Source organism: Lemur catta, chromosome 22, assembly GCF_020740605.2.
Source record: "Lemur catta isolate mLemCat1 chromosome 22, mLemCat1.pri, whole genome shotgun sequence".
NCBI classification, from domain to species: Eukaryota; Metazoa; Chordata; class Mammalia; order Primates; family Lemuridae; genus Lemur; species Lemur catta.
In genome coordinates, this window is record NC_059149.1 from 8,843,199 (window position 1) to 8,870,831 (window position 27,633).

At 41.4% G+C, this 27,633-nt stretch overlaps 3 protein-coding genes across 12 annotated transcripts in view; 2 read left to right on the forward strand and 1 right to left on the reverse strand.

Moving 5' to 3' along the window:
• Positions 1–11,031, forward strand: part of NSD3 (nuclear receptor binding SET domain protein 3) — a 98,772-nt gene extending 87,741 nt beyond the window's left edge. The window contains exons 22-26 of the mRNA XM_045535883.1: positions 5,280–5,396; positions 7,279–7,420; positions 8,477–8,583; positions 9,522–9,726; positions 10,169–11,031. Of these exons, the coding sequence (XP_045391839.1) occupies positions 5,280–5,396; positions 7,279–7,420; positions 8,477–8,583; positions 9,522–9,726; positions 10,169–10,410 (813 nt within the window). The 3' untranslated portion in view covers positions 10,411–11,031. The remainder of the gene's footprint in view (positions 1–5,279; positions 5,397–7,278; positions 7,421–8,476; positions 8,584–9,521; positions 9,727–10,168) is intronic.
• Positions 628–27,633, reverse strand: part of DDHD2 (DDHD domain containing 2) — a 44,280-nt gene continuing 17,274 nt past the window's right edge. For 4 of the 6 annotated variants that reach the window (XM_045535865.1, XM_045535864.1, XM_045535866.1 and 1 more), the window contains exons 17-18: positions 24,933–25,040; positions 22,259–24,490 (exon numbers count right to left, since the gene is read on the reverse strand). In XM_045535865.1, coding sequence (XP_045391821.1) covers positions 24,959–25,040 — 82 coding nt within the window. In that variant the 3' untranslated portion in view covers positions 22,259–24,490; positions 24,933–24,958. Of the gene's footprint in view, positions 1,003–17,027; positions 17,764–22,258; positions 24,491–24,932; positions 25,041–27,633 lie in introns of those variants that run through there. The other 2 variants (XM_045535869.1, XM_045535868.1) reach the window with 2 other exon arrangements.
• Positions 16,885–21,680, forward strand: PLPP5 (phospholipid phosphatase 5). 5 transcript variants are annotated; one of them, XM_045535884.1, is made up of 8 exons: positions 16,893–17,000; positions 17,086–17,194; positions 17,541–17,631; positions 18,037–18,100; positions 18,757–18,881; positions 19,511–19,681; positions 20,546–20,737; positions 20,845–21,680. In XM_045535884.1, the coding sequence occupies exons 1-7, from the start codon at positions 16,936–16,938 to the stop codon at positions 20,707–20,709; spliced, it is 789 nt and encodes a 262-aa protein (XP_045391840.1). In that variant the 5' UTR covers positions 16,893–16,935; the 3' UTR covers positions 20,710–20,737; positions 20,845–21,680. The 5 variants fall into 5 exon arrangements, with proteins under 5 accessions (XP_045391841.1, XP_045391843.1, XP_045391840.1 ...); XM_045535885.1 differs by having other exon boundaries at positions 16,885–16,965; positions 20,546–21,680; XM_045535887.1 differs by lacking the exon at positions 20,845–21,680 and having other exon boundaries at positions 16,892–17,000; positions 20,598–20,699.

Below are 27,633 nucleotides of genomic sequence, written 5' to 3' on the forward strand. Positions count from 1 at the left end.
ACTCTTTGTCATCTATCTTTTTGCACCTATTTCTATAGGTAAGATTTCTTGAAGTGAAACGCATTCATTTAGTATGTATTTGTTAAGCTGCTTCTGTGTGCCGGGTACCGTCCTAGGCACTGGAAAAACAGTAGTGAACGGAACACCTAAAGCCCTTTCCTTTGTGGATCTGCTAGAGGAGACAGATAATAAGCAGATACGTGATGCTGAGTGCCACCACCTGCTGTGAAGGCACAGCTGGACAAGGGGACAGCTGGTGACAGAGATTGCTCTCTTAAACTGATTGGCTGAGGAAGGCCTGAGGCGGCAGCATTTGACCGGGCCATGTGAAGTAGCAAAGCCGTGCGGGGACAGATGGGGGAAGAACGTGTCAGACTGAAGTGAAGGCAAAGAAAGGCCTGGCTTGCTCCGGAACAGCAAGAGAGCCGGCACGCCTGGGGAGGAGTGACGGGAGAGGCCGGCTAGGAGATGAGGCGAGGAGGGTAGCCAGCCAGGGACTAGATTGGGGACGCCTTCGGGCCATAGGGCAGGAAACTTCTGGAAGATTTTGGTAGGGAGTGACTTGATCTGACTTGGTGTATTAGTTTTCTATTGTTACATAACAGTATTACCACAAAGTTAGCAACTTGTAACACACATTTTATTATCTCACAGTTTACACGGGTCAGGAGTCCAGGCGGTGCTTAACTGGGTCCTCTACTTAGGGTCTCCCAAGGCCACAGTCAAGGTGTAGACCGGGGCTGGGTTCTCATCTCTTGACTTGACTAGGGAAGGGTCCCCCTCCCTGCTTGCAGGGCTGTTGTCAGAACTCCGTGCTTCGTAACCGTAGGTCTGAGAGCTTCGGGTTGTTTTGGTTGTGGGCTGTTTCTTCTTGCTGTTGGCGAGGAGCTGCTCTCAGCTTCTAGAAGCTGCCACAGTTCCCTGCCACACGGGTTCTCAGCATGACCACTTGTTGCCTTACAGTCAACAGGGAGACACTGCAGCAAGACAGACACTGAAGTCCTATGTGATAAACACACGTAATCACATACGTCCTGCCACCTTTGCCTACTCTGTTGGTTAGAAGCAAATCACAGGTCCCACCCGCTCCAGGGAGGGTCACACAATGGCGTGGACACTGAAGGCAGGGATCACGGGGCCACCTGGAGAGGCTGCACACTTGGGTTTCAAGGGATAACTTTGGCTGCAGTGGAGAATTTATGATGAGGGAGAAGGAGTGATAAAGGGAGACCGTTGGAGTAGTCCAGAGGTGGTGGTGGTGGTGTGGGGCCCCCAGGGTTGTAAATCGAGGCAGCAGAGAAGTGGTTGGGGCCCTGAGGTTTCGAAGGCAGAACCAACAGGACATGCTGATCACTGGATATGTGGTTGGGTGGCTTGGTCAAAGGCCAGCTACATTTAAAATGTCATTATATAATGGAAAAAATTTTATATTAATTTTTTTTGAGGCAGGGTCTCACTCTGTCATCTAGGCTGGAGTACAGTGGCATCATCAGAGCTCACTACAGCCTTGAACTCTGGGCCTCAAGCGATCCTCCTGCTCCAGCCTCCCACAGTGTTAGGATTACACGCGTGAGCCGCTGCGCCCAGACCACACATAAAAACTTTGCCTATGATTTCAGGGAGATTTATGGGGCCATCCTGAAATCCATCCAGTTGAATATTGTGGTATTAACACCTTTTAACAGTAGTTGTATTTATTCTAAAATGTATTCTAAGATAATTTTTTATTAAGCTAATGATATAACCAAGAGAAAATACAATCTGGATTTTTCTGCCCTTTAGCACTTGAGGGATTCCTAATGTAAGACAATTGATCTTTTACAAAATAGCTAAAAATATACAGTCATTGAAAAGAATAATCATAAAGACATTGTAGCAACATGAAAAGGATTTTTGGTACATTTACAGGAAAGAAACGAAATATGAAATTGAATGTACACAGTCAGTCCCCTTTTCACACATAACAGATTCCTGAAAATGTGTGCCAGAGTCGAACAACGGACTTCTTATCATAAAGTGGTTTCTTTCTCAGACATTTTTTTTTTTAGGGTGGGCGTGGTGGCTCACGCCTGCAATCCTAGCACTCTGGGAGGCCAAGGTGGGAGGATCACTTGAGCTCAGGAGTTTGAGAGCAGCCTGAGCAAGAGTGAGACCCCGTCTCTACTAAAAATAGAAAACTTAGCTGAGTGTGGCAGTACACTCCTGTAGTCCCAGCTACTCAGGAGGCTGAGGCAGGAGGATCACTTGAGCCCAGGAGTTTGACAATGCATTGAGCTGTGATGACGCCACTGCACTCTACCCAGTGTGACAACATGAGACTCTGTCTCAGGAAAAAAGAAAAAAGGAAATTGAACCGCCCTCTTCAGTCCCCCCTTCATAAAAAAAAAAAAAAAATTTATTTTAAGAAGTATTAAATATTGAACTACAGGCTTTTTGCTACAGTCTTTAAGGACAGATTTGTAGCATTTTTAAAGTTCTTGAATTTGTTATTTTTTGACACTTAATGGTTTTAAGTACAGGAAGCAACTCTTCGAGCCTGAAGACTTGTAACTTTTAGGGAATCTGAAACATTTCCATCTTTATTCAAATGGTATCAAGTTTATGAGACCTGCACTCCTCATATCTGATATCAGCACTTTAATTTTTCTACATTCACTCATTTTTCATAGAATAACAAATATAAACCATAATAAATCATTATCAAGCTTTTACAGTAATAGAACCATTTCTTCTAATGAAATTTTACCTTGGATCCCAATCTGTGAAAAAAGATGAAGCTCATTTGGTGAAATTCTGCTCTATACATTTTCATTAAAGAAAATTTGCCCTGAAATAGTAAAGTACGGTAACAGGAGGTGGCAGTGCAGCCAAGCCGGCCGGGCCTTCTGCCTTGATGTCCCGGCGCGTGTCGAAGTGCAGACCGGACAGGACAAAAGCCACCTGAGGCTGAGCGTACACCTGCCCTCTGCCCTTTGGGAGAAAGGACTGGAAGGGAAAAAAGTACGTGGAACAAATTAACTGTTTAAGGTGCTGCAGGTTATAGACGAAGTGTTTTTCTTTCTGTAACCTAATTCTTTGTCATAGCTTATACGATACATAGAAGTAGGAGAGAAAAAGCGCCAGAGGGCGACTTTGTGGTGACCACTCTGCAGCTGAAGCGAGGCTGGTGTTTCTCACCGACCCCACTAAGCACGCCGCCAAGGGAAAAGGCTGGTGCAGGGGTCTTCTCATTTAGCCCACTAATTTCTTTTTCTCTTTATAGAAGTAATAATCTATTTTTACCAATAGAAAAAGATTAAATGTTTTTAAGAGCACTGGCTTATGTTCTTAATGATTTACCAAAATCAGAAAATATGATACAGTACTTCACTTTGGATTACTGATATTTACTGTCAGCGGTTCTGTGACACTAAGAGCTATGAGAAAGGCTAATGAAAATTTGTGGTGGGCGGAGAGGAGAATGAGACACTAACCTGGTGAAATAAGCCAGTACATGTTTGTTTCCCAAGACATTATTTCCTCTAAAGTGTGTTACTAAGACTGATAAGTCTTTATAGATAAGGTGTCATCCTGGATCAAATCAGCAATGCTTTTGAGGTGAAAAAAGTTAATGATTCTGTTATCATAAACACAAAATGTTGAATTTACAGCGTTTACTCTTATTTTAAAAGGCACTTATCCCTGCGTACCTGTTAGAACAGCTAAAATGAAAAACAGGCCAGGTACGGCAGCTCACACCTATGATCCCAGCACTCCGGGAAGCTGAGGTGGGAGGACCGCTTGAGGCCAGGTATTTGAAAGCAGCCTGGGCAACACAGTGAGACCTCTTCTCTACAAAAAAATTTTAAAAACATTAGCTGGGCATGGTGGTGTGCTCTTGTAGACCTAGCCAGTCAGGAGGCTGAGGCAGGAACATCACTTGAGCCCAGGAGTTCAAAGTTACAGTGAGCTATGATTGTGTCACTGCCTTCCAGCCTGGGCTACAGAGCAAGACCTTGTCTCTAAAAATAAAGTAATTAATTAAATTAAATGAAAAATAGTGGCAATACCTAATGCTGGCAAGGATGTGGAGAAACTGGATCTCTCATGCGTTGCTGGTCAAATGTAAAATGGTACAGTCCCTCTGGACATTAGCCGGGCGATTTCTTCAATAAGTAAACATACACTCACCATATGGTGCAGCAAATCACACTCCTGGCCATTTATCCAAAAAAAATGAAAACCTTTGTCCATATAAAAACTTTTACCAGAACATTCATAGCAGCTTTATTTGTAATAGGCAAAACCTGGAAACAATCCAAATATTCTTCAGTGGGTGAATGGTTAAACAACTGCAGCACATCCGTCCTGTGCAATACTGCTCAGAAATTTAAAAAGAATGAAGTATTGATATACGCAACAACTCTGATGGATCTCAAGGGAATTAGCCTGAGGTTTTTTTAAGAAAAGATAATCTCAAAGGGTTCTGAATAATGCTATTTATAGAACATTCTTGACACGACAAAATTAAGAGACGGAGAACGGAGTAGTGGTTGCCAGGGGTTAGGAGGGGATGAGGTAGGGGAGGAATGGAAAGCTGATGTGATCAGAAAGGAACATCACGAGGAATCTCTGTGGTGCGGCAAGGGTTCTGCGACCTGAGTGTGGTCTGGTCACGCAGTTCTGCAGCTGAAACACTGAATAGAACGACATCCACAGACAAACGAGTGCATGTAAAGTTGGTGATCTCTGCATAAGCTCTGTGGATTGTGCCCATGTCGGTTTCCTGGTTTTGATACTGTACTATATTTATGTAAGTTGCCACCACTGGAGGGAACTAAGTGAAGGTTACCGAAATTTCCCTTTACTATTTGTGCAGCTTCCTGTGAATATCAATAATTACTTCAAAATAAAAAGTTTAAAAACAAAAACAGCTTATTTGTTTCAAATTCAGGTCTTTTCTAGGTCTTACCCCAAACCCCCACAGCTACACACCAGTAGGTGTGTTAAATTAATACAGTTTCAAAGACTCCCCCCACCCCACCCCGATCCCAGTGGTGTCCCATGTGGTGTCACCGTGGACTACAGAGGTAGTGTTGTCAGTAAGAAAGGCAAGCAGATATCACTCTTGCAGGCACTTGCACAAGAAAAATAGTGCCTCCTACATGTCCAACCATTTATTGCTGGGGTTGAAATCATATTTTCAGGATTCTTTTTAGTTAATTATCTTGGGTTATGCATGTATTGTTAAGAAATGCTTTTTAATGTAGCACAGTTACATATTGCATGTTTCTCTGCAGGGCGAATTTGTAAATGAATATGTCGGTGAATTAATTGATGAAGAAGAATGCAGATTGCGAATCAAGCGAGCCAACGAGAACAGTGTAACTAATTTTTATATGTTAACTGTTACCAAGGTAAAATTGCTTTTTTTTTTTGGTAAGAAAAAGGAATTTTCTGGTTTTGTTTCATAATTCTAGGTTGAACCCAGTCTCTCTTAATTTGATTTTTTTTTCAGGCAAGTTATAATGATTTGCAGTAGCCAGTGGGCTACATACTATAATATGCTAATTATGCCAGAGTACAGAGTGATTATGGAAGCCTTGCACGTGTCATGTGAGACAGCATGTGAGTGAAAACAGAACCAGGAGCAGGCTCAGCATGTCTGGACTTTAGTCCCAGCTCTTCTTAGTCACAGAAAGGCCTGGGCCTCAGTGTCTATTCCTGAAAGAGAGAGTCAGCTCTGAGATTCTAAGTTATAAACCACCAGTAAAGTTCTGATTTAGCAAAAACCCTAAATTATTCTTTATACTTAAACTTTTTATTTTGTAAGTTAGGAAAATAATGAGTGCTGTCATGACAAAAATGACAGTAAAACTGCTGGTTTAACCCATGCAGTTGTAAGACCTATTCGATGCCCATTACATCCGTTATCTCATTTAATTTTCTCAGCAGTTCTCTGATTTACAGAGGACAAGAAACTGGAGTCTGGCCATGATAAGTGATTTGTTGAACATCTTGTTACAGTTTTAAGAGCCAATCCAAGGATCTAAGATTGGCAAAAAAGAAAAAAAAAGGTTTTAAGAGCCAAGACTAGGCCAGGCACGGTGTAGCTCACGCCTGTAATCCTAGCACTCTGGGAGGCCGAGGCGGGTGGATTATTTGAGCTCAGGAGTTCAAGACCAGCCTGAGCAAGAGCGAGACTCCGTCTCTACTAAAAATAGAAAGAAATTTTATGGACAGCTAAAAATATATATAGAAAAATTAGCCGGGCATGGTGGCACATGCCTGTAGTCCCAGCTACTCGGGAGGCTGAGGCAGGAGGATCGCTTAAGCCCAGGAGTTTGAGGTTGCTGTGAGCTAGGCTGACGCCACGGCACTCCAGCCGGGGCAACAGAGCGAGACTCTGTCTCAAAAAAAAAAAAAAAAAAAGCCAAGACTAGTACCCAAGTGTCCTATGTCCCAAAACTAAGATTCAGAATATCATTAAAATAGGAAACAGAGATTTAAAAGAAGTATTTTAACTGATGTGTCATTGTTTGAAAGTTTTACAACTTTCATAAACATAAATTAAAATGCCATTTTTATGACTGCGGGAGTCTGGCTCCTCCACTCCTGTCCTCACTGCCAGCGGCCCCTGCAGCCACCCTGACAACCCCGGAGAGGCTCAGTGCACTGGAGCTTGTCCACATCATCAGAGTTCAAATTCAGCGGCCTAAATCTTCAGCTTTGTACTGCATTTAGAACTTTAATATAAGTAAAAACAGAGCAAATAGATAACTACTAGAGAATATATCCCATACAATAACCCTTCCATCAAACGTATCTGCGAGTCTTCATTTCAGGGGAGAAGCTTCTCGTCTTTCCGTCTTCCCTCTTTATGGCCTAAACTCTCATCTGTCTACCCCGTACTAGTTTTGCTTCCTACTTAGAGCAGGAAAGGAGGGATGATAGCAAAACACTAGAGTAGTTACCTGAACTTTGAGCTCTCTAATCAGAAATACCATTCCTAAACCTGTGGCCCACTAATGTTCTAGGTAGCGTTCTATGGTCTTTCTAGAAGCAAACTTAAAAAGAGACTAAATTCCACTTCATCCTAATTACTTTGACTTGCAGTTCATCAAATAAAGTAGAGAACTTATTAAATTGCCTAGGGAGCATCACATTTTCAGAGTTGTCAGTTGTCAAACATCAGCTGGTAGCAAGTGCTGCTGCCTTGTGGTCCTTGACTGAGTTGGGTGTTTCCAAGAGGCTTATACTTAGTTTTATGTAAAACGTACCTTTCTTTTCTTTCTGAAGGACCGTATCATTGATGCTGGCCCAAAAGGAAATTATTCTCGCTTTATGAACCACAGTTGTAATCCAAACTGTGAAACACAGAAGTGGACAGTGAATGGAGATGTTCGAGTCGGACTTTTTGCTCTTTGTGACATTCCTGCAGGTAAAGAAGTAACTTGCTCCTCATGGTCCCCTCCTTAGGAAGAAAGTGTGTCCTTTGGAGGCAGGACATTACTCTTCAGGCTTGATGCTCAAGTACTTACTCCAGTATGAGAAAGTGTTGTGCTTAGAATTGAGTGTCACCTGCCAATAAGAGGTAGAAATCTGTATCCTCAAAAAGGAACTTGGCAAGAGGCTTTACGTAAGAGAGGGTATTAATTAATTCTCCAAATTATTGCTGTTTGTACAATGTAGCCAGATGATGTTTTCTTTTTAAAACATTTTAAAAGTAATTAGCTTGTGTTAACATCAACTGATTTCTTGGTTTTGGGTTTTTGTTTTACTTTGTGAGAGCATTCTGTTTCAAATTAGACATAAAAGCCTCTGAAGCCAGAGCTATTGTTTTTATTTTTTCTTACCCATCCAGCATCTTAATAGCAAAAGTCTCTTCCTTGTTAAGTTTGTAGAAAAATGGGTAAGAAGAAGAATGCTGTACCTAAAACAGATGTAACTATGTTTCTAGAATTCATTGTGGGTTAGTCAAGCCCAGTTAAAGGAAAATGTAGGAGGCCTTAGTTGGAATCCCTGGATCTTTAGTATATGTAGTAAGCCTTCATTCTGAACTTTTATTTGATCATAATATAAGGCATTAATTACTGAAATAGTGTTGTCACAATTCCACAGTCACAGTGTTCACTGAGAAGCTAGCGTGAATCGGCTTTAGAAAAGAGAGCTAACCTACAACCTGTTTTTCTTGAGCGTAGATTAGAGTCTCTTAGTCCCTACTACATTGTTTTTGACCACTTCTATGAAAAGGATATGGATTCTTTTTAGGATACGGAGTGTTACTGTAATTATTGGTGGATGGGAATGTTTTCGTTCAGTTTTTCTCCCCTTTTTTCTTTTTTACCATCACTGTTTTAAATGAGGTGGATCATGGGAAAGGGAAACATCTTCGTGTTCAAATTATGTCTCTTTTTTTCATTATGAGTGTGTGTCTGTGGCCGCGTTTCTCTTCCCCATGACTTGAGCATGAATATTTATTTCTGTCATGTTTCAGGGATGGAGTTGACATTTAATTACAACCTGGACTGTCTGGGCAACGGCAGAACAGAGTGCCACTGTGGGGCAGATAACTGCAGTGGTTTTCTAGGAGTGCGGCCAAAGGTCAGTTGCACAGGGAGTGCCCCGAGGCGTGGGGCTGTCGAAGAAGTTTGTCTGTGAGCATCTCAGGCAGATGCTGGAGACGGACCCCTGGTTTAGCGTGTGGTCACCAGCTGCGTTCACCAGGAGAGTGTAGGCTGCGGCCGCCCTGGGAAGCCGATTTCAGTGACCGCTGTTAGGTTCTAAAAATGTATTTGTGTTTCAGATTGAATTCGCCATTAGCAAAATCCAAATTAAAACCTTTTTCAAAATCCACAATGTACTAAAAATCACTAAATTATATACTTTAAAATGGTGAATTTTGTTGTATATGAGTTATGTCTCAGTGAAAAAATTCAGCAGGCTGTCTGAACATTAAAATGGGTTAAGGTTGCTTAGATTTACCACCACCCTTGCAATTAAAAAAAAAAAGAAAAGTGCCCTATTCAAAAGCCAGTGAAAACAAAGACTTTTGTTATGGTGTCATTACTGGATAAGTCCTTCTGGTGTTTTTTTTTTTTTTTTTGAGACAGAGTCTCACTTTGTTGCCCGGGCTAGAGTGAGTGCCGTGGCATCAGCCTAGCTCACAGCAACCTCAGACTCCCGGGCTTAAGCGATCCTACTGCCTCAGCCTCCCGAGTAGCTGGGACTACAGGCATGAGCCACCATGCCCGGCTAATTTTTTTGTATATATATTTTTAGTTGGCCAGATAATTTCTTTCTATTTTTGGTAGAGACGGGGTCTCACTCTTGCTCAGGCTGGTCTCGAACTCCTGACCTCGAGCGATCCACCCGCCTCGGCCTCCCAGAGCTAGGATTACAGGCGTGAGCCACCGCGCCCGGCCTGGTGTTTTTTTTAAGCGTGAATTCAAATGAACGTGAGGTTGTAGGGTTTTCCTCCCCAAGTCAGGCTTTGTGCACTGTCTGTAGTCTCTGAAACTGGGATCCTTTCTTCCTGCCAGTCGGCATGTGCGTCAACAGCTGAAGAGAAGGCAAAAAATGCTAAGTTGAAGCAGAAGAGACGTAAAATCAAAACAGAACCAAAGCACATGCATGAAGATTGCTGTTTTCGATGTGGAGATGGTGGAGAGCTGGTCATGTGTGACAAAAAAGACTGTCCCAAAGCATACCACCTCTTATGCCTTAACCTGACGCAGCCACCGTATGGTAAGCTAGGCCTGCGGGGCCCTTCCTCTGATTTGTGTCTTTGCCAACTATGTGCGACTCAGAATATATTCCCCCTGCTTAGAGGAGCCACGGAACAGGAAACGGTGAATAGAACGAATAACAATAGCAAACAAATATCATGCTAGTGAAAAAGCGTCTCCCTACACATTGGGAATACCCTGTGGGCCAGCGAGGATCAACTTCTTATTTATTATCATGTGACCACAGGTGGGTAGTTGGCACCTATGGCACTGGGTTTTGCCAGTAGCTCACATCCATACTAAATAATATGCCCGCATCTATATTTGGCTGAAAAATGGAGTTGTATTCAGTTTAATTCTGTCTCCAGTCGGAGATGAAGGTGGGAACTTGGGTTTTTCATGGGTAATTAAGACAGGCACTAACTTGGGCACTTTCCCTTCTTCCTCCCACCCTGCATTAGGAAAGTGGGAATGCCCATGGCACCAGTGTGATGCGTGTGGCAGTGCAGCTGTCTCCTTCTGTGAGTTCTGTCCACATTCGTTCTGTAAAGATCATGAAAAGGGGGCTCTGGTTCCTTCTGCACTGGAAGGCCGTCTCTGCTGCTCTGAACATGACCCCGTATCTCCTGTGTCACCAGAATACTGGAGCAAGATAAAATGTAAATGGGAATCACAGGATCATGGAGAAGAAGTAAAAGAATAAATGGGCGGCACCCCCCTTTTTCTATTTAAATGAAAAAGCAAATAGAGAATGCATTTAAAAAGAAGAGACTTCTACAGTGCATACAGCCTTTGCCATCAGAACTGCCTTACTAAAGCGAAAATGGGAAACCAGTTCATGCAGGCAGAAGCAGTTGGTGGTGTCTGGTTTTTCTGTTTTGTTGGCTTAGGGATTCTTTTGTGGAGGGTTAAATTCCCTTGATCTTTTCTTGCCTTTTATTGTGCTTCAATGCCTTTGCATCTGGGAAAAGAGATGTCTTCGCTTTTAAAATAAGAACAAAGAAAAAAGAAAGTTTTGTTAATGAGATAAATTTAAAGTCTAAGATGTGTTCCTTGGTTGTATAAAGCAAAAGAAACCATCATTCCTTTATTTATTTTCATTATTAGGAATTTTGAGAAGTATAGTTCAAATAGTCTAATCAGTGTATGTGTGTGTGTTTTAAGTAGGAATCAGAGAAAGCCCTCTTAGAAAAGGGTATGATAATCTTTATATACCTCTTTACTGAGCAGTAGGTAGGCTAACTTCTCTTCCCCTTCAAGATGCTTTTCATAGTCTTAGAGACGGGCTCTATGGAAGTATTAAATCTGGCCTCTTGGAAACAAATGCCTCGATGGATTTTACCTCTGTGGTCTTAAACTAGGTGGGCTTTGTGATATGGTAACTTTACCTAGAAAGGTATATAATGTGTTTTTTGTTTTGGAGGGGAAAAAAAAAAGAATGGATGTGCTCCCTGAGTTTTGAGATGTTTTCCATTGACGGGGTTTTTTGATGAAGTGTGTTTATGTGGCTGTGAATCCATGGTTAGAATGGTCACTCTTGTTATCCTGACACACTGATAAAGGCAGCTAAAGGGAGATGAAAGGCACAATCCAAAAGTTGGATCATAGAAGCACCATTTTCTGTCCAGTTTAATGTAGACTTTGGTCTGACTTGGAGAGAATTATGGGCATTTTATTTTCTGTCTCTGTTTCCCTCTCCTAATCAAACATTTCCTTTGTCAGCTGACCATTCAATCATGTTTCTTGGTGAAACTACACAAATGAATTTGAATTGTATTTGAATAGATCTTTTGGGTTGAGTTCCCAATTTTGGGGGTGAAAGTAGGGCCATCCCCAAGTTATACGCAAACAATTTCTATTTAGTATTTTTTTTTTTGTATTTTTTTTTTTTTTTTTTGAGACAGAGTGTCGCTTTGTTGCCCTGGCTAGAGTGAGTACCGTGGCGTCAGCCTAGCTCACAGCAACCTCAAACTCCTGGGCTTAAGTGATCCTCCTGCCTCAGCCTCCCAAGTAGCTGGGACTACAGGCATGCACCACCATGCCCAGCTAATTTTTTCTATATATATTTTAGTTGGCCAGATAATTTCTTTCTATTTTTAGTAGAGACAGGGTCTCGCTGTTGCTCAGGCTGGTCTCGAACTCCTGACCTCGAGCGATCCACCCGCCTCGGCCTCCCAGAGTGCTAGGATTACAGGCGTGAGCCACCGCGCCCAGCCTCTATTTAGTATTAATATTATCCAGTACTTAAAATTGCTCCCATTGGGTAAGGGGAAGAACTTCTACTTTTACAGGGTCATAAGAGCCGCACAAACACACTTCATCTTAGGAAGCACTTGGAGAAAACGCCCAAGAAAGTCAGTATTGGCAAAAGTGGTTGACTGTGATGCTTGAATCTTACTGATGCGAGTATACCAAGATGTCTGCTCACAAAACTCACTTGCTTTTAATGCTTAGGAATATGTATATTCCAGTATTCCTTGTGTGAAATAATTAGTAATGTCAGACATTGTTGTAACACTGTACTAAGTAGAAGTCTAGGGTTAGCTTGAATGAACGTTAACTTTCTCTGTGAATTTTGACTGCTTACCATTGCTGGTACCTGGTAGCATTTATTTTCCCTCAAGAAGCACCTAGTAACCTTATGAAGGTAGGGAGGGTAGATGCTTGAGTGCATTCCTTCAGTTGTATTATGTGTGTTTTGTTTTCTTATCAATTTAGAGCTCTTCTCTGGAAAGAAGAGAAAAAAAGCTGTTTTGTGCCTCTCTTTTTTTTGTATGTAAATGTGCAATTATACTGGATTTTCTCTTGTAAAAAACAAAACAAAAAAACCAACACTACAATTCTTTTACTTAAGCTCCTAAACTGCCATTTGCCTGATTCCAGCAATTAATTCTGAGGTGACTTATTGGGCTTCCAATAATTCTGTTGATTAGATGTCCCAAAAGAAAGAGCAAAATGGAAAATGCTATACATGTTACCAAATGTAATTGCTATAAGTAACATGCAATACAGCTCACCAAAACACTAAACTTGGCTCTTGAGCAATTATATAGTTTGATTGTCCTTTTAAAAAATAATTTAAGAAAATCTAGGTTTTATCATACTAAAATTTTATTTTATATATGATAAACATTTGGTTTTTTAAACTTACTAAGGATTTCCTTTAATATTCCAAATGCAACTCTTGTTGAAACAATATTCAACATGAAATCTTATCTCCTTGCTTTGTTTTAGATTTAGTGCTATTTAATATCTGACAACTTTTATATGGTAAGCCAGGGGACATCCTATATACTGCACATACCTTAGGTTTAAGTATTTTTACACAGCTTCTTCATTGTGTCACATTTTGTTTTTATACCTGTAACAGAGCTCTGCTGGGGTTTTATTAATCTTTTTTTTTTTATGACTAGTAATATTGTTTTGCCATTTCAGAAATTAGAGTAGAAAACAAAATAGCTAACTATAGCTCTGAAGTCTTTGTCCATGAGTGTTCTTTAATGGTCTAAAAAGTGGTTTTAGTCATGCTAGTGCCAAGGAGCTTTCCTCACACCTCCTTCGTGCCAATGTTCACCTATTTTATATATTGTAAGGATGCAGGTTATGGAAGTAGAGAGAAAAATGTGCTTCATGTGTGCATAAGTGTACACTCATTGTGCTTGCCTATGCTACACCAATGAAATATTCTAAAAGACATATTGCTCACTTATAGTCTGAAGTTGGTATTTGTTAACTTTTAAATCTATATGTGGTCAGAGTGTAAGTAGTTGGTTTTTGTTGTTGTCTAAAAATGAAATAACTTAAAGCAGCATGGGATAATGGTGGTATTTTTTAACCTCATGTTAATTGTTTGAAGGAAGAAGTGAATGTAAGATTTTTGATAATCAGCATAAAGCTTCAGAAACTGGATCAGCGCGTGCTAGGAAACTCAGGCACTCTGCAGCCAGGGGCTGGACTACTAGTGCTCTGAGGAGTCCGGCCCGTGGCTGGCTGAGGAGGGAGGGTAGATGGCCCTTCATTCCTGGAATGCTGAAGCAGCTGGAGGCAGGGAATCGGGTCTTGAATATCTAATCAGGGCTAGAGATAGGAGTGAGGTGGGTTTTATTTTCTCTGTTGTTTTAACAAGTTCCCACTTTATCTTAATTCTGAAAAATGATCTGGCCTAAGCTGTAGAATAGGCTGAGTACTGGAATTGTTGAAACTCGGAGATTTCTGCATGTTCAAGTCAAGAACATATCTGAAAACTATCAAAATAAATAAAAAAAAATAATTGAGGGACCAGGGCTGCTCCCAGCTCCCACCTGCCATTTCTGCATGGTATTTGGAAACATGCCAGCAAATAATGTGTGGGACTGAGATACTGAGTATGTGATCGTGTAAAGAACTCTCAGTGGGACAAGCTGTTGGCCGGCTTTCCTGGGTCACAAAGTGGAGTTTGCTTTTTGAGCAGTTTGTTGCATGGTGTGTTCTAATCACTGTCAAACCCAACAAACAGTTTGGAGGCAGCCCATCTAAACAGAATGGAATCTCTGGACTGCCCGGGACTTGTTGCTTATCTTTCCTTTCATTTCTAAATTCAAAGCTCTTCCTTTAGCATTCACCTTAAAATCAGGGCACTGCCTGCCACATGCCATGTCCTCTAAGGATGAGAAAACAGTTATCATGGAGTCCTCACAGCTTGGGAAGCTCACATTTGATGTACTTCTGCATGAGGTGCGATGACATTGGAAAGTTGTCTTGTTGCTGGGCAGTGCAGACTGGACTTGAATTACTTTTTACAAGGCTGATGTATCCATCTAGGCACCCTCAAATTGTCCAAGTTGGTGTCGACATGTAGTGACCCAATGGAACAATTTCCTTCAGCCTAGGGCCACCTAGAATTGGTCTCTGCTTATTTGTAAACAAACAAAAAGTAGAACTTGCTTCTATTTTTAGCTGGGCTAGGGAGCAGATATAATCAGACAGCTTTGCAGTGAATTCACAAATATTGAAAAGTTAAAAACTTATACATTCTGAAATCTCACCAACTTTTACCTGGGGTGGGCTACCAGGAGAAAGGGGGGTTCTAGGGTAAGGGAGGGGAGCGATAATGTTTACCGCAGGTACGAAGTAGTCACTTTAACATTGAGACCTCTGCCTCATTGAATTCAGGTTTTTTAAGTACTTGAAACTCTTCAGATTCTCCTTATTTTACAGTTTCTTTTTAAATTTATAAAGTAGAAAGCATTGTTTTGTATACTGTTTTGAAAATAAATAGCCTAGTCTCTTATCCTCTTTAACTTGGAATAAAGGCGAAGTTCTGCAAATGGGAAAGGGTGTTCCCAGTAGCGATCTCAGATTTATTTTACACATTTGAGGAAGAGACTCCTGCATGAGATACCAGCAGCATTTTTATGAATATTTCCTATGTATGTTCTTTATTTTGTCAACCCTATCCCCAAGCAATTCTTTCCTTTTACTATATGTCTATGTAGGGAAAAAACAAAAAATTGCACTTAACGTTACACTCCTGAAATGCTGTGTGTAGCCTGTGTCTTTCAAAAACTATTTCCGTTTTTGTTTTTTGTCAGTCCATTGCATAAGTGACAAGTTTGGGTGCTTGTGGCACATAGGTATGAAGGGGGAGGAGGAAAGAGAATTGTCTTTCAGTAGGCCATAAAAGTCATTAATGTGTAAGTAAAAAGGGAAAATAGAATAGTTGCCAAAGTCATTTATTCAGTCCTTGGTTTTCTTATGTGACATTACTGCATCTGCTAATTAGTGAGAAAGCACCTTAGCTTGTATCGCTCCCCTTCCCTGCCTGCCAGCAGACGAGATGTGTGCACGTGGCTCGCAAGTATCTGTTAGATGACCTACAAGGTATTTATAAGGTATTCTTGTCAGTATAGAAGTGGACTGGATAAAACATTTACTTTGTTGTCATTAATATTATTTTATCTCATTTGTCCTGTTACATACCCTATGTTAAGAAAATCATATTGCCACTAATAACCAAGATGCTAAATGATTATTACAACTGGCTAATAAGAATCATCATTTTATATACAAGGGTGTGTGCATATTTGGAATTGATATGAAATTTATTTGTACCCATTTGAGTGATATTGCACAACAAACAGATACCTACAGATTCCGTTTTCATTTCCTGGTCTTTATGATAATGATCTTTGTAGATTGGTTATTTCTGTACTTTGTTTATCTGTAATAAACTTTGTAGATCCTGTGAAATGTTATTTTGCCTAAATCACTTGAGACTTGAGTCTTTAATAACAAAGCATCAATATTCACTAAAGTCAATCTCTTTTGAGTTTCTGTGACTTGGCTAGCTCTTCACACTAAGGGATTAGTGTTAATTTTCCCTGGGGGTGTTCCACTAGGGCATTACTGTATAATGACTTGATGTTGCCACATAGACTTCAAGATATATAATATTTTGAGGATTTTGTTGATCGGCTTATGTTTTATTGCATAGTGTGAAACGCGTAAAGCTTGGTTAACCTGTATATAGATAGTTTACTGTTGGCTAGTCATAGTGTATTTAGGATTGCCTGTAATATTTAAGCTTCTTACTGATGTGCGTGCTGGTAGGAACATAATTTTTGTATATTTACTGAGATATGTTACCTTTTTTATTTTACAAATACTTTGGAATTCAAATGTGTTTTTTGCTTCCGTGAGGATTAATTTGGAAAGGTTTTTAATGACATTCCACTGATTTCAGATTTTGCTTGAGATTGACTTCAATAAATTGTCCTGTATGTCCCAAAGTAAACATGTGGGCTTTTTCTTTGTCTGTAATTCTCTGCCACAACTCATGGGGCGGCAAGACTAGATCACAGAATCCATCCACCCTCAGCCTTCAGAACGCTGCTGCGCTGCTCAGAAAGCGAGTGTTTTGTTTCCTAGCGTTTCATGCTTCGAGGAGAGGGCCGCGGCGAGTGTTGCTGCTGGCTCTGGCGTGGCGTCCCCGGCTGCTTGGCGAGGGGCACCGAGGGACTGCGGAGGGACTGCATGCGTCGCTTCCATCCGGGCGGTTTGTCAGGCCCCAAGGCGACCTGCCGCCCGACCGGACACGAGGACGGGGGACAGCACCCTGCTGCGCGGGCTCTGCCCGCCTTTTCCTCGCAACGCCCTCGGAGCCACGCCCAGCGTCGCCGCTCCCGGAAGCCACCGGCCGCCGAGCAGGTCCCGCGGCGGCGCCAGCGCCCGGCCGGCCACGTCGGCGGCGATGGGGCGGGCGGCGGCCCTGGTGGCCGAGGTGGGCCTGCGCGCCGCGCTCTTCGCCGCCTTCCTGTGAGCGCCCGCGGGCTCCGGCGGGCGGGCGGGCCGGGGCGAGGGGACGGCGGCCGACGGCCCGCGCCTGCTGTTTCCGCCCTAGGGTCACAGAGCTGCTGCCTCCCTTCCAGAGGCTCATCCAGCCGGAGGAGATGTGGCTGTACCGGAATCCGCACGTGGAGGCGGAGTATCTCCCCAGCAGGCCGATGTTTGTGCGTGAGAACCGCCCGCCTGCCCTGCGCCTGCTCGGGCTTCCGGCTCGGCCATTCCAGCACGACAGGATCTCCGCAGGGAGCTTCCTGCTACCTTTGTTGTCGTGCTGAGCGTTTTGCGTCCTGATGTTTAAATGTCTGAGATCTAGAGTTAGAGAGCGAGAGGTCCCGGTCTGGCTCGGGGGCGGCTCTGAGCCGTGTCGTGCGGGGCGGTGTGCGCTGGCGCCGTTCCCAGGGCGGCTGGCCCTGCCGTGAGAGTCCTTCCGTCCTCCCCGGCAGGAGCCACTGTGACACTAGCAGGGTTTTTCCTTTCCTTTTTTTTAACCTCTGACATGTTCTGGTTCAGGTCATCGCATTTGTCACCCCACTGTCTCTGATCTTCCTGGCCAGATTTCTCAAGAAGGCGGACCCCACGGACAGCAGGCAGGCCTGCCTGGGTAAGACCTGACCCCTTCTGGCTGGTGGTGTCGGAAGTAGGAAGTAGTTGGTTCGGGCACTGGAGCCTGTGCGGAGGCCACTGAGTTCTGCATTCCTAAAGTAAGTGTACCCTCTGGACCCCACTCGTTGCCCTGTGAGAAAGAAACAGCTCTGTGGGAACTTGGTTAAAGCTACTCTTAAATGCACTGGGTCATTTGTGCCTCAGAAACGTCTTTGGCCTGGCACTGAAGTCCTCCCTGCACCACAGAGAAATCGCTGAGAGCCATCATTGCTCTGTGCTCAGAACTGACTGGATTCCGCCTATCTCAGAAACAGAATAGCTGCTGTCTTAACAAGGCATGACCATGCTGTCCATGCCATCCGCCTCAGCAGATTCTACTAACAGTGGTTTCTTTGCTTTGCAGCTGCCAGCCTTGCCCTGGCTCTGAACGGTGTCTTTACCAACACAATAAAACTGATAGTAGGGAGGTAAGTGGCAGGAGCCAGCCCCGTGCTTGCCTCAGCCCCTACCCCCGTCAGGAGAGATGGGCAGTGGGAATGTCACAAATCTTTCTCATCCTTTTCTCCTTTGCTCTCACTCTAGGCTTCCTTTTCTCATTCAGCACTTACTCCCTTCCCTGTACCTCAGTCCTACAGGTGACGCTTGGGCTCTTTTCCACCCTGAACTGCATTTCCCATCAGTAACCACAGCAGAGTCAGTGTCCTGTACAACTGCAGTCCTCTATCCTGGGGGTGTTAGGAAACAGGCCTCACATCACTCCCTGGGCTCCGCATCCCCCCCGCAAAGCCCCCCCAACCCCACGCCCGGCTGTAGAAAAACTGACTTCCATGAGACCAGTCCCTGGTGCCCAAAAGTTTGGGGACTGCTGCTCTAGAACACCTCCTGAAGTTGCAGTGGAATTGACTGTTTGCCCTAAAAGGTAATTTTTTTCCCCGATTTAAATGTTGATCTTAGAAGTAAGGCTCTTCTCTTAGTGTGGGGACTGTCCTAATCCAGTCACATTTTTTGTCTGGGACACTACTTGACCAACAGTTAACGGGATTACTGGTGTCTTTGCTACAACTGAGAAATAACTTCTGGAGTTGTAAATGATCTGTGTTCAAACCATGCTTATTTCTTCCAGGCCACGCCCAGATTTCTTCTACCGCTGCTTCCCTGACGGGCTAGCTCATTCTGACTTGACGTGCACGGGGGATAAGGATGTGGTGAATGAAGGCAGAAAAAGCTTCCCTAGTGGACATTCTTCCTGTATGAATGTCATATATATTCCACTTCTACGCTTACTGTTTTTGCATCATTGATTTTAACCTAGGAAGCTTGCAGGGATGGGAACATCTGACTATTCTTGTTTCTTGAAATTGGAAAACCCCCTTCTTTAATAACCCTACAATTTCATAAGCCGGAGCCCTTGACTATTGAGTAAATATTAGAGGGTGGAGAAGTAGTTTACCTTCATGAGATTAGCATTATTTGCCTAGATCCTGCAATCTTGTACTAGTAATAAAAATACTAACTTTATTGAAGAGTTACTTTTTATCAGGTGCTTTAAAGCATTTTCTTACCTCATTTATATCTTATAACAGCTCAGTGAGGTGGATACTATTATTTTTATGGTTCCCATTTATAGATGAGGAAACTAAAGCACCAATAAGTCCTATAACTAGTATTGCAAAAACTACTCTCAGATAAAATGTTATCAACTTTGGGACATAAAGTCCATTTTTCCTTTTGTTTCCTTTTCCTTCACAATGATTTATGCCAGAAGTATACCAAAAAGGGATAAAATATGCTCAAGCTCCCTGGCCACCTATTTAGAGATGAGTGAAGTAGCTTTCCTTTAAAAGATATATACTACTTATACATTTTTTCTATTCCAGTTGCATTTGCTGGTCTGGCCTTTGCTTCCTTCTATGTGGCAGGGAAGTTACATTGCTTTACACCACAAGGCCGTGGGAAGTCTTGGAGGTTCTGTGCCTTTCTGTCACCTCTACTTCTTGCAGCTGTGATTGCACTGTCCCGCACCTGTGACTACAGGCATCACTGGCAAGGTAAGCAAAGGGATCACACCATAGAAGCTTCCATATTTCACTCATTATTTTATCCCTAGCACCCAGCACAGAGGAAATGCTTACTAAATATCTGTTGAATGAATGAACAAATGAATGAGTATGGATGGTCTAGGTTCTATACTAAGAGTATGCATTTAAAGCTATATGGAAGACAAAAATTAACCTTTTAAAGAGATTACCAAGAGGAATGTCCTAATTTTTCCATCATTTGAGGCATCATAAAAATTCAAATTAAACTGCATCTGTAAGAAATTAAAACCTCAAAGCTCAATTTACTCTCAAAATAAAAATCAAGTTCATTGTCATAAGACTTTTAGTTCAAACCCAGAAGTCAAATTCAAGAAAACATTATTATTATAATTAAACCAAAGAAATTTAACAGTATTTTCAACGAAAAGCCATGAGTCCAAAAAAAGTTGGCAGTGTTGCCTGGAAGTCCTCAGGAGCCCTATTTTAAAGAATAAACTAATTTTTTGTGAAGAGAGAAGTTTATTCCTTCTTCTTGGACTCTTGAAATGGTGAAAACAGATGGATGAACAGCATCAAGTGAACTTTTATTATTCTTCTGAATTAAAAAATATTCTAATTTGGTGAACTCTGAACAAGGCTTATTATACTTACTTAACGATGCGTTTTGATTTAGTGTTTACAGCAGTCTGACAATGATCATCCTGTAACTGTCTGATCAAATTGAGAAAGCCTAAAGTAACCATAAATCTGGAATTTAGGTTTTTTTAGCTGCAACAAGTAACCTGGAGGGCCACGTGTTTTACACTATGTGGGCTCTAATGTGATTTAGGAGCCCAATATGATTAAGAGAGACCCCATTTCCTCTCTCTGTAGATGTCCTGGTTGGATCCCTGATTGGAATGACGTTTGCCTATGTCTGCTACAGGCAGTATTACCCTCCTCTGACTGACGCAGAATGCCACAGACCACTTCAGGACAAATTTGCACTTCCCACCACACAGAAGCAGCCTGGTGATTCTTGGTGTTTTGATATTTAACAATTGACTCGACCTCAGTGGAGAACAGGTGAATCAGCCCTCTCAACTGGAACGTGCACAAGACAAGAAATTCTGGCCTTTTTACCCCTTCCAAGGTACGAGTGAAGCCACAACCACACTGTGTTCTGTCTCCAGGCGAGCACACAGGGTTCGCCCTGCTCCCGAGGATCTGCCCTGAGGAGTCAAGTCCTTTCCTCTGCTGTGTGCCACACGTTCTGGTAAAGGGACTGCCAGTCGTCCGCTAAGAGCTTAGGAGTCTGGTCCATCAGAGCCCTATCCCAAGATCAACAGCATTTTTACACTTAATTTAAATGCCACTCTTGTCACAAAGAAGCCTTTACATAACCCCATTTTATCCTACAAGCTAGAGTTAGTTATCAAAACTTAATTTCCATTTCCCATAGCTCAAAATCTTAAAATCTTATAGGGCACGACCAACTTAGTTACTTTTCATCTGGTTTACTTTGTCTGGTGACAATTCCATCAAGCCTTAAATAGGAAAATGTCCAATTTGAGGTAACTTGTCACTGTTACACATATCTTATCTGAGTCCAGCCATCTGGTATGTTGTCCGTTCTGGACACTGTGGACACAAACAGTAAAGAAAATGGTCATCCCCAACAAATTATTGTTTCTACCTCATGCGTCCTTAATTGTGCTCTGAGCTTCTTTCCTTCCATTCCTGACTGAAGATCTACCCGATGTATCAGCTGTGCCAACTGACAGGCAGGAAAGAAAAATTACAGATATCACTATCGGAAGGACAGATGAATCTTTTTCTGTCCCTTCTTCACAAAAGGATATAAGGAACAATTATAGGCTGTCATCAGAACTGATACTATAGGACCTACAGCTAGCTACCTTTCTCTCTGGGGCGATTATACTTTAAATATGACCTTGTCTTATGTATATCTTCCTAAGACATTTTCAGTGCATCTTTTTCCTTCAGTAAACCTGATATTCAAATAAAATGGTGAATGTGTGCTTTTTTTTTTTGTATTTAAAGTACCATTCAGAGGCTGAAACATAAACATTGGAATCCCCATCTGACATAAGTGCTGGTTATCTATAGTAGTGGCTAATATTTATAAATACCGAAGGATAATCTTAGTATTTACCTTATAATTGCCAGGCTTTAAATTCTGAACTACATCTGCCTGTGACAATGAAAACACCAGTTAAGGGAAAAGAACTCAAATATTCGTTCTTTGCCCAAAACTTCTTTTATTTTATTTATTTATTTATATTTTGAGACAGAGTCTCCGTTGCCCAGGCTAGAGTACGGTGGTATCATCGTAGCTCATGGCAACCTCAAACTCCTGGGCTCAAGCGATCCTCCTGCCTCAGCCTCCCGAGTAGCTGGGACTACAGGCGCATGCCACTATGCCCAGCTAATTTTTCTATTTTTAGTAGAGACAGGGGTCTTGCTCAGGGTGGATCTTTTGTTTTTTAAACTTATTTGAGTAATACGTAGGGGAAGGGAAAAATGGTTACTATATTGATTTTTTTTTTTTTACTTTATGATAGATGAGGTCAGGTAAAAGTAGGCAACTGATCAATGCAGTTTTATTTCAGTATTTTCTAAAGCTTAAATATAATCACATAAAAAACAAACATTTCAAAAGTGCAAAATATTAGAATTGGTGCTACTAATCTTTCCATGCAAACCATCTCTTCTGCTGAGATAAATAATACTAATTCTGCAGCTAGGAATATGTACCAGAGTTTAAAAACAGGCTTGATCTAGATATTGCATGTGACACAAATGAAGCAATACAAATAATCTATGACTAGAGAATTTCAGTCACGCTTATTACCCTGTGTAATGTACAGCCATAATAAAAGCACAGGTGGAGGGATGAGATATAAAAGCTCTTTTACAGTTATCCACCTCTCACCAGCAGGAAAGAAACATTGCTTAGTATAGAGAGAGGTTTATCTACCTATCCAGGGTTACGCTGTCTTTGGTTACAGGCACTCACTTTTACGTGTCCTTTGGTTCACTCTTAAATACTACCTATTGTGCTAATACGAAGAGTAAACGTAAATTTGAAGACAGCAACTTCACAAAAGCTTCCCCTTTAATATATAGCAAATGCTTCTTAATTTTCAATAACCCTTACTCAGTTTATATAATAAAGAAAACAAAGTACTACTCCATATGTATGAAATGTGTTAGTGCCTTACTTATTCAGCTTTAGTCCACAAGCAGATAACCAGGAAAGGCCAGGCTTGACCTACACCCCAACCTCACCTCTACAAGGGCAATAGTAATTACCCTTCTTTCTCCAAAGACACTGCTGTCTAAGGGACAGCTTCAATGACTATTAAATGCCAATACTTTGGATCCCATGATACATTTACAAAAATTTATAAAAAAGCAAAACACAGCTTGCCTGCTGGTGCCACCCTATAAAGGAGTTTGTGGAATCGGAGCGGGAGTGCGAAGGATTTTCACAAAGAGAACTGCAATGACAAACTCTGACCGACAAGGTAGAAAATACCTACAGCAAAGTGGTGAGATGATGCCTTGAAAAAAAAATTGGTCTGCAGTCACATGCATTCTTTGAAGTAAATCTCAGTTTGCATGTTTCAGACTTCTCTGGGAATGACTCTGCAAGAACTGTGCCTTGGACCTAGGGTTTTTTTGTTTTTTGTTTTCAGAATTAAACACTTCCCCCTAGACAAACCTACCTTCTCAACCAACAGTGCCTGTGCCAAGAGCCTTTTAGGCATTCTGGATTCTGGATATCTAAGGCGGCAATGATGTTTACAAAATGTTTTTAGAGAGAATTATACGGTACCACCTTCACCCAAGTGGAAGTGGCAAGTGACTTAAATTCTGTTTCACCATAAAGGTACCACTAAGAGATTTTATTTATAACCCAAACAGGCTGTTAAGGCTGTAGGTAATTTCAGGTTTGTCAGCTTTTACAGCTTCTATTCTTATGTTGGGGATAAAGTTATTATCAAATAACTAAGTCAGGCCTTATCCAGAGTCCTTCAATTTGGAGTATAATATAAAAGGACAGGTCTAGGATATATATCATCTTTGCTTTATGAAGATGCACCTAACATGAACTAAACTGTCCACTTTAGACTTTTACAGCAACTCAAAAAGTTATAAAAACAATGAATAGTATCAGTGATTCCTAGCAATTAAGTCTGTCAGTTAGTTGTAAGAGAGTAAACAATACTCTTTAAGCTACATTCTAACCTTTCTTCATACAGTACACATAGGAAAGAAATGCTGGTTCAAGGAAAAAAAATGCCCAATTTTTTGAAAAATTGCCTTTTCCGTAACTACTCAAACTTAGCCTTCAGGTGCAGAGAACACAAATGAAAGACGAGTGTACCACAAAATGCCCTCTACATCCCAAGAATCTGCTTCCAAACTAGAACATTTTCTAAAGATACGCAGTAATTTCCGAGAAAAAATTATATCCCAGCCCCAAACAAATCAAATCCGAAATAGACTTTACACCATCTCAAGTACCAAGCAATCCAGTGTGGCACCTATCAACCAACATCAGAGAATCAAAGTTGCAAACCACCTCCGGCTACAAAGAAAGGATAGCAGTGTTTACGTGAAAGCCAGTGGTAAAAAGTAATAGGGTCTTCCCTTTGCTTTTCCATTCACTTCCAAAAAGGAAGATTATCTTCCAAAGACCCCACTGGTGAGTAAGTGGCAGGCAACATGCAGGAAATGACGCAGCTGAGGAGAGGAAAATTGCAGCAACAAACAGGTGGCTTTTCTGGGGGAGGATCCCTCAATGTCCATCTGGGGGAGAGAGTGGGAGAAGAGGTCATCGTGCGGTCAGAACAGGAGGCAGCCGTGGAGAATGCCAGAGTCGAATACACAGACTTTCTAGATTCACATCTAAAAGGCTGAGTAATTTAAATCTCCAGATGGGTTGTTTATAATTAAAATTACAACTGTTGCCATGATAACTCTGAGATAAGATTCTGAGTTTAGATCCTAAACATGAGAGGTGTCACTGGACAAAATCCCTAGCAAAAGAGCCTACACTAAGCTTCCTCTAAGTGGGCTATTGAGCTCTTTTCCCCATGAATTTCAACCAGAGTCCGCCTAAAAATGAATTAACAGCCTACATCTTGTGATAAGCAACAGAAAGGTATATTTATAAAGAGTTTGAGGCTCCACAGTTCCTTATAACATGTTAATAAGAACTATGCTGCATATATGACATTTAAAAACTTACATTAAGCAGCCATAGATGTGTCATTTTTACTGTAAAGGCTGATCGAGGAAGACACCCTGGGTTTGGTAGATCTCTTTGAGGACCAGCAGTACTGTATCTTCAGACTCCCTGTAAAGAGAAAAAATTATGTTGAGAAAAGAAAGCACTAATATTTGTGCTAGATGCTTTATATATATATATATATATATATTATCTCATGTAATCCATACAACCACCTTGCAAGTTCATTTTTTACTATTACAAAAAAACAAGAACTGGTGGTAACGTAACTGGCAGTGGTTTGGAAGGTGACCAGGCAAAAGAACTCTAGCAGTAGGTCTGGTAATATAAAAATCTACTAATAAATGACCAAGAACTGTTCCCTTTCAACAGAGCTCATTCTTGAGACAATACTGAAGGGCCATCCAGTTGGTCACCTTAATTTTTAAAATTCTATGAACTTTTTTGAAAAGGCAATACAATCATGTGGTTCAAAATTCAAAAGATATAAAATGGTAAAATAATGAAGTCTCCCTCCCACCTCAACCATCACCAACTCCCACCTCTGACAACCAATGTTATCAATTTATCATGCATCTTCCAGATATTATTCTGTGCATGTACAAGCAATTGCTTATATCCACAGTTCATAACAAAGTTGGATTAAAAAGATAACATTCATGAAGGACTGCCTTAAGAATATAAGGCTCAAACACTCCTCTAGATCTGTGGTTCAGTATTTTCTGAGTCCATGCATCCCTTTTAGAATCTAATGAAATCTATGGATTTCTCCCCAGAAAAGATCAAATATACACAACCAAAATTATAAATATAATTTCACTGGATTCATAGACTTCCCCTATCTCCCACAAATTCCATACACAGACCCCAGCTTAAACTCTTATATTGAGGAGAGGGAATTAGCTCTACCAGATATTAAAATGGTACACAAATAAACAGATCAGGGCTGGAGTGGTAGCTCATGCCTATAATCCCAGCATTTTGGGAGGGTGAAGCAGGATTGCTTGAGGCCAGCAGTTTGAGACCAGCCTAGGCAACACAGCAAGACCTCATCTCTACAAAAAGTAAAAAAAAATTAGTTGGGCATGGTGGCATGTTCCTGTAGTCCTAGCTACTTGGGACAATGAGGAGGAGAACCACTTGAACCCAGGAGTTCAAGGTTACAGTGAGCTACGATCATGCCACTGCACTCCAGCCTGGGCAACAAGACAAGACTCTTAAAAAAAATTTTTTTTTTTTTTTTTTTTTTTTTTTTTGAGGCAGAGTCTCCCTCTGTTGCCCGGGCTAGAGTGAGTGCCGTGGCGTCAGCCTAGCTCACAGCAACCTCAAACTCCTGGGCTTAAGCGATCCTACTGCCTCAGCCTCCCGAGTAGCTGGGACTATAGGCATGGGCCACCATGCCCGGCTAATTTTTTCTATATATACTTTTAGTTGTCCAGATAATTTATTTCTATTTTTAGTAGAGATGGGGTCTCGCTCAGGCTGGTCTCGAACTCCTGACCTCGAGCGATCCACCCTCCTCGGCCTCCCAGAGGGCTAGGATTACAGGCGTGAGCCACTGCGCCCAGCCAAAAAAATTTTTTTTAATCAATAAAAAAGAATACGAAGTTCAGAAATACTCCTAATTATGGACAAGAATTTAATAAAGTTAGAATCTAAAATCTATTAATAGTGTTGAGACAATAGTATTGAGACATCTGGGAAAAAAGTGACCTGGATCTAGCCATACCTTGTGTTAGGATAAATTAGAAGCGAATCAAAGATTTGCATGTCAAAATGAAACTATAAAGTATTAGAATAACTGGGACCAGTGGCATGTGCCTGTTGTCCCAGCTACTAGGGAGGCTGAGGTGGGAGGATTGCTCAAGCCCCGGAGTTCAAGGCTGTAGTGCATTATGATCGAATCTGTGACTAGCCACTGCACTCCAGCCTGGAAAACACAACAAGACCTCATCTCCAAATCTTTTTTACATTTTTATATACATATAAAAGAATAAACTGTGGTAAGAATTTTTCTGGAAAGTAAGGAAGATCTAAGTATAACACAAATTCCAGAAACTAAAAAGAAAAGGCCAACAAATTTGACTACATAAAAATCAAAATTTTCTACTTAGCAAAATCAACATAAGCAATGTCAAAAGACAAACTGAGGAAAAGGTATCTGCAACTCATACTGCACACTATCAATACAAAAAAGGCCAAAATTTCAATACAAAAGAGTAAAGTGTATAGATACCTCCCAGAAGAGAAAATAAAAATGGCCCTTAAATACATGTCAAGATGGTCAATCTTATTCGTAATAGGAGGAATGCAATTTAAAACTATAGTGTATGATGAAAACTACAAAATACTGCTGAGAGAAAGACAAATAAATAAACTGAGAGATACTATGTTCATGGATCAGAAGACTCAATATTACTAAAATGTCAATTCTCTATAGATAAAATGCAATCTAAATTGATCTATGGATAAAAAGCAATCACAAAGTCCCAGAAAACTTCTTTGTAGAAATTAACAAGCTGATTGTAAAACATAAGTGGAAATGCAACCGAACTACAAGAGCCAAAATAACCAAATAAGAACAACAAAGCTAGAAGACTCGTACTACCTTGACTGAAAGATCTATAAAGCTACCGTGATTAGGAGTGTTTCACTGGCATCAAGACAGACAAGTAGATCAATGAATAGAGAGTCCAGAAAC

Coding starts and splice junctions, on each gene's coding strand:
- PLPP5 (XM_045535884.1), top strand. CDS start 16,936: ATGGGGCGGGCGGCGGCCCTGGTGGCCGAGGTGGGCCTGCGCGCCGCG. Junction 18,882..19,510: donor CCCTAGTGGACATTCTTCCT/GTATGAATGTCA, acceptor TTTCTATTCCAG/TTGCATTTGCTGGTCTGGCC. Junction 19,682..20,545: donor CTACAGGCATCACTGGCAAG/GTAAGCAAAGGG, acceptor CTCTCTCTGTAG/ATGTCCTGGTTGGATCCCTG.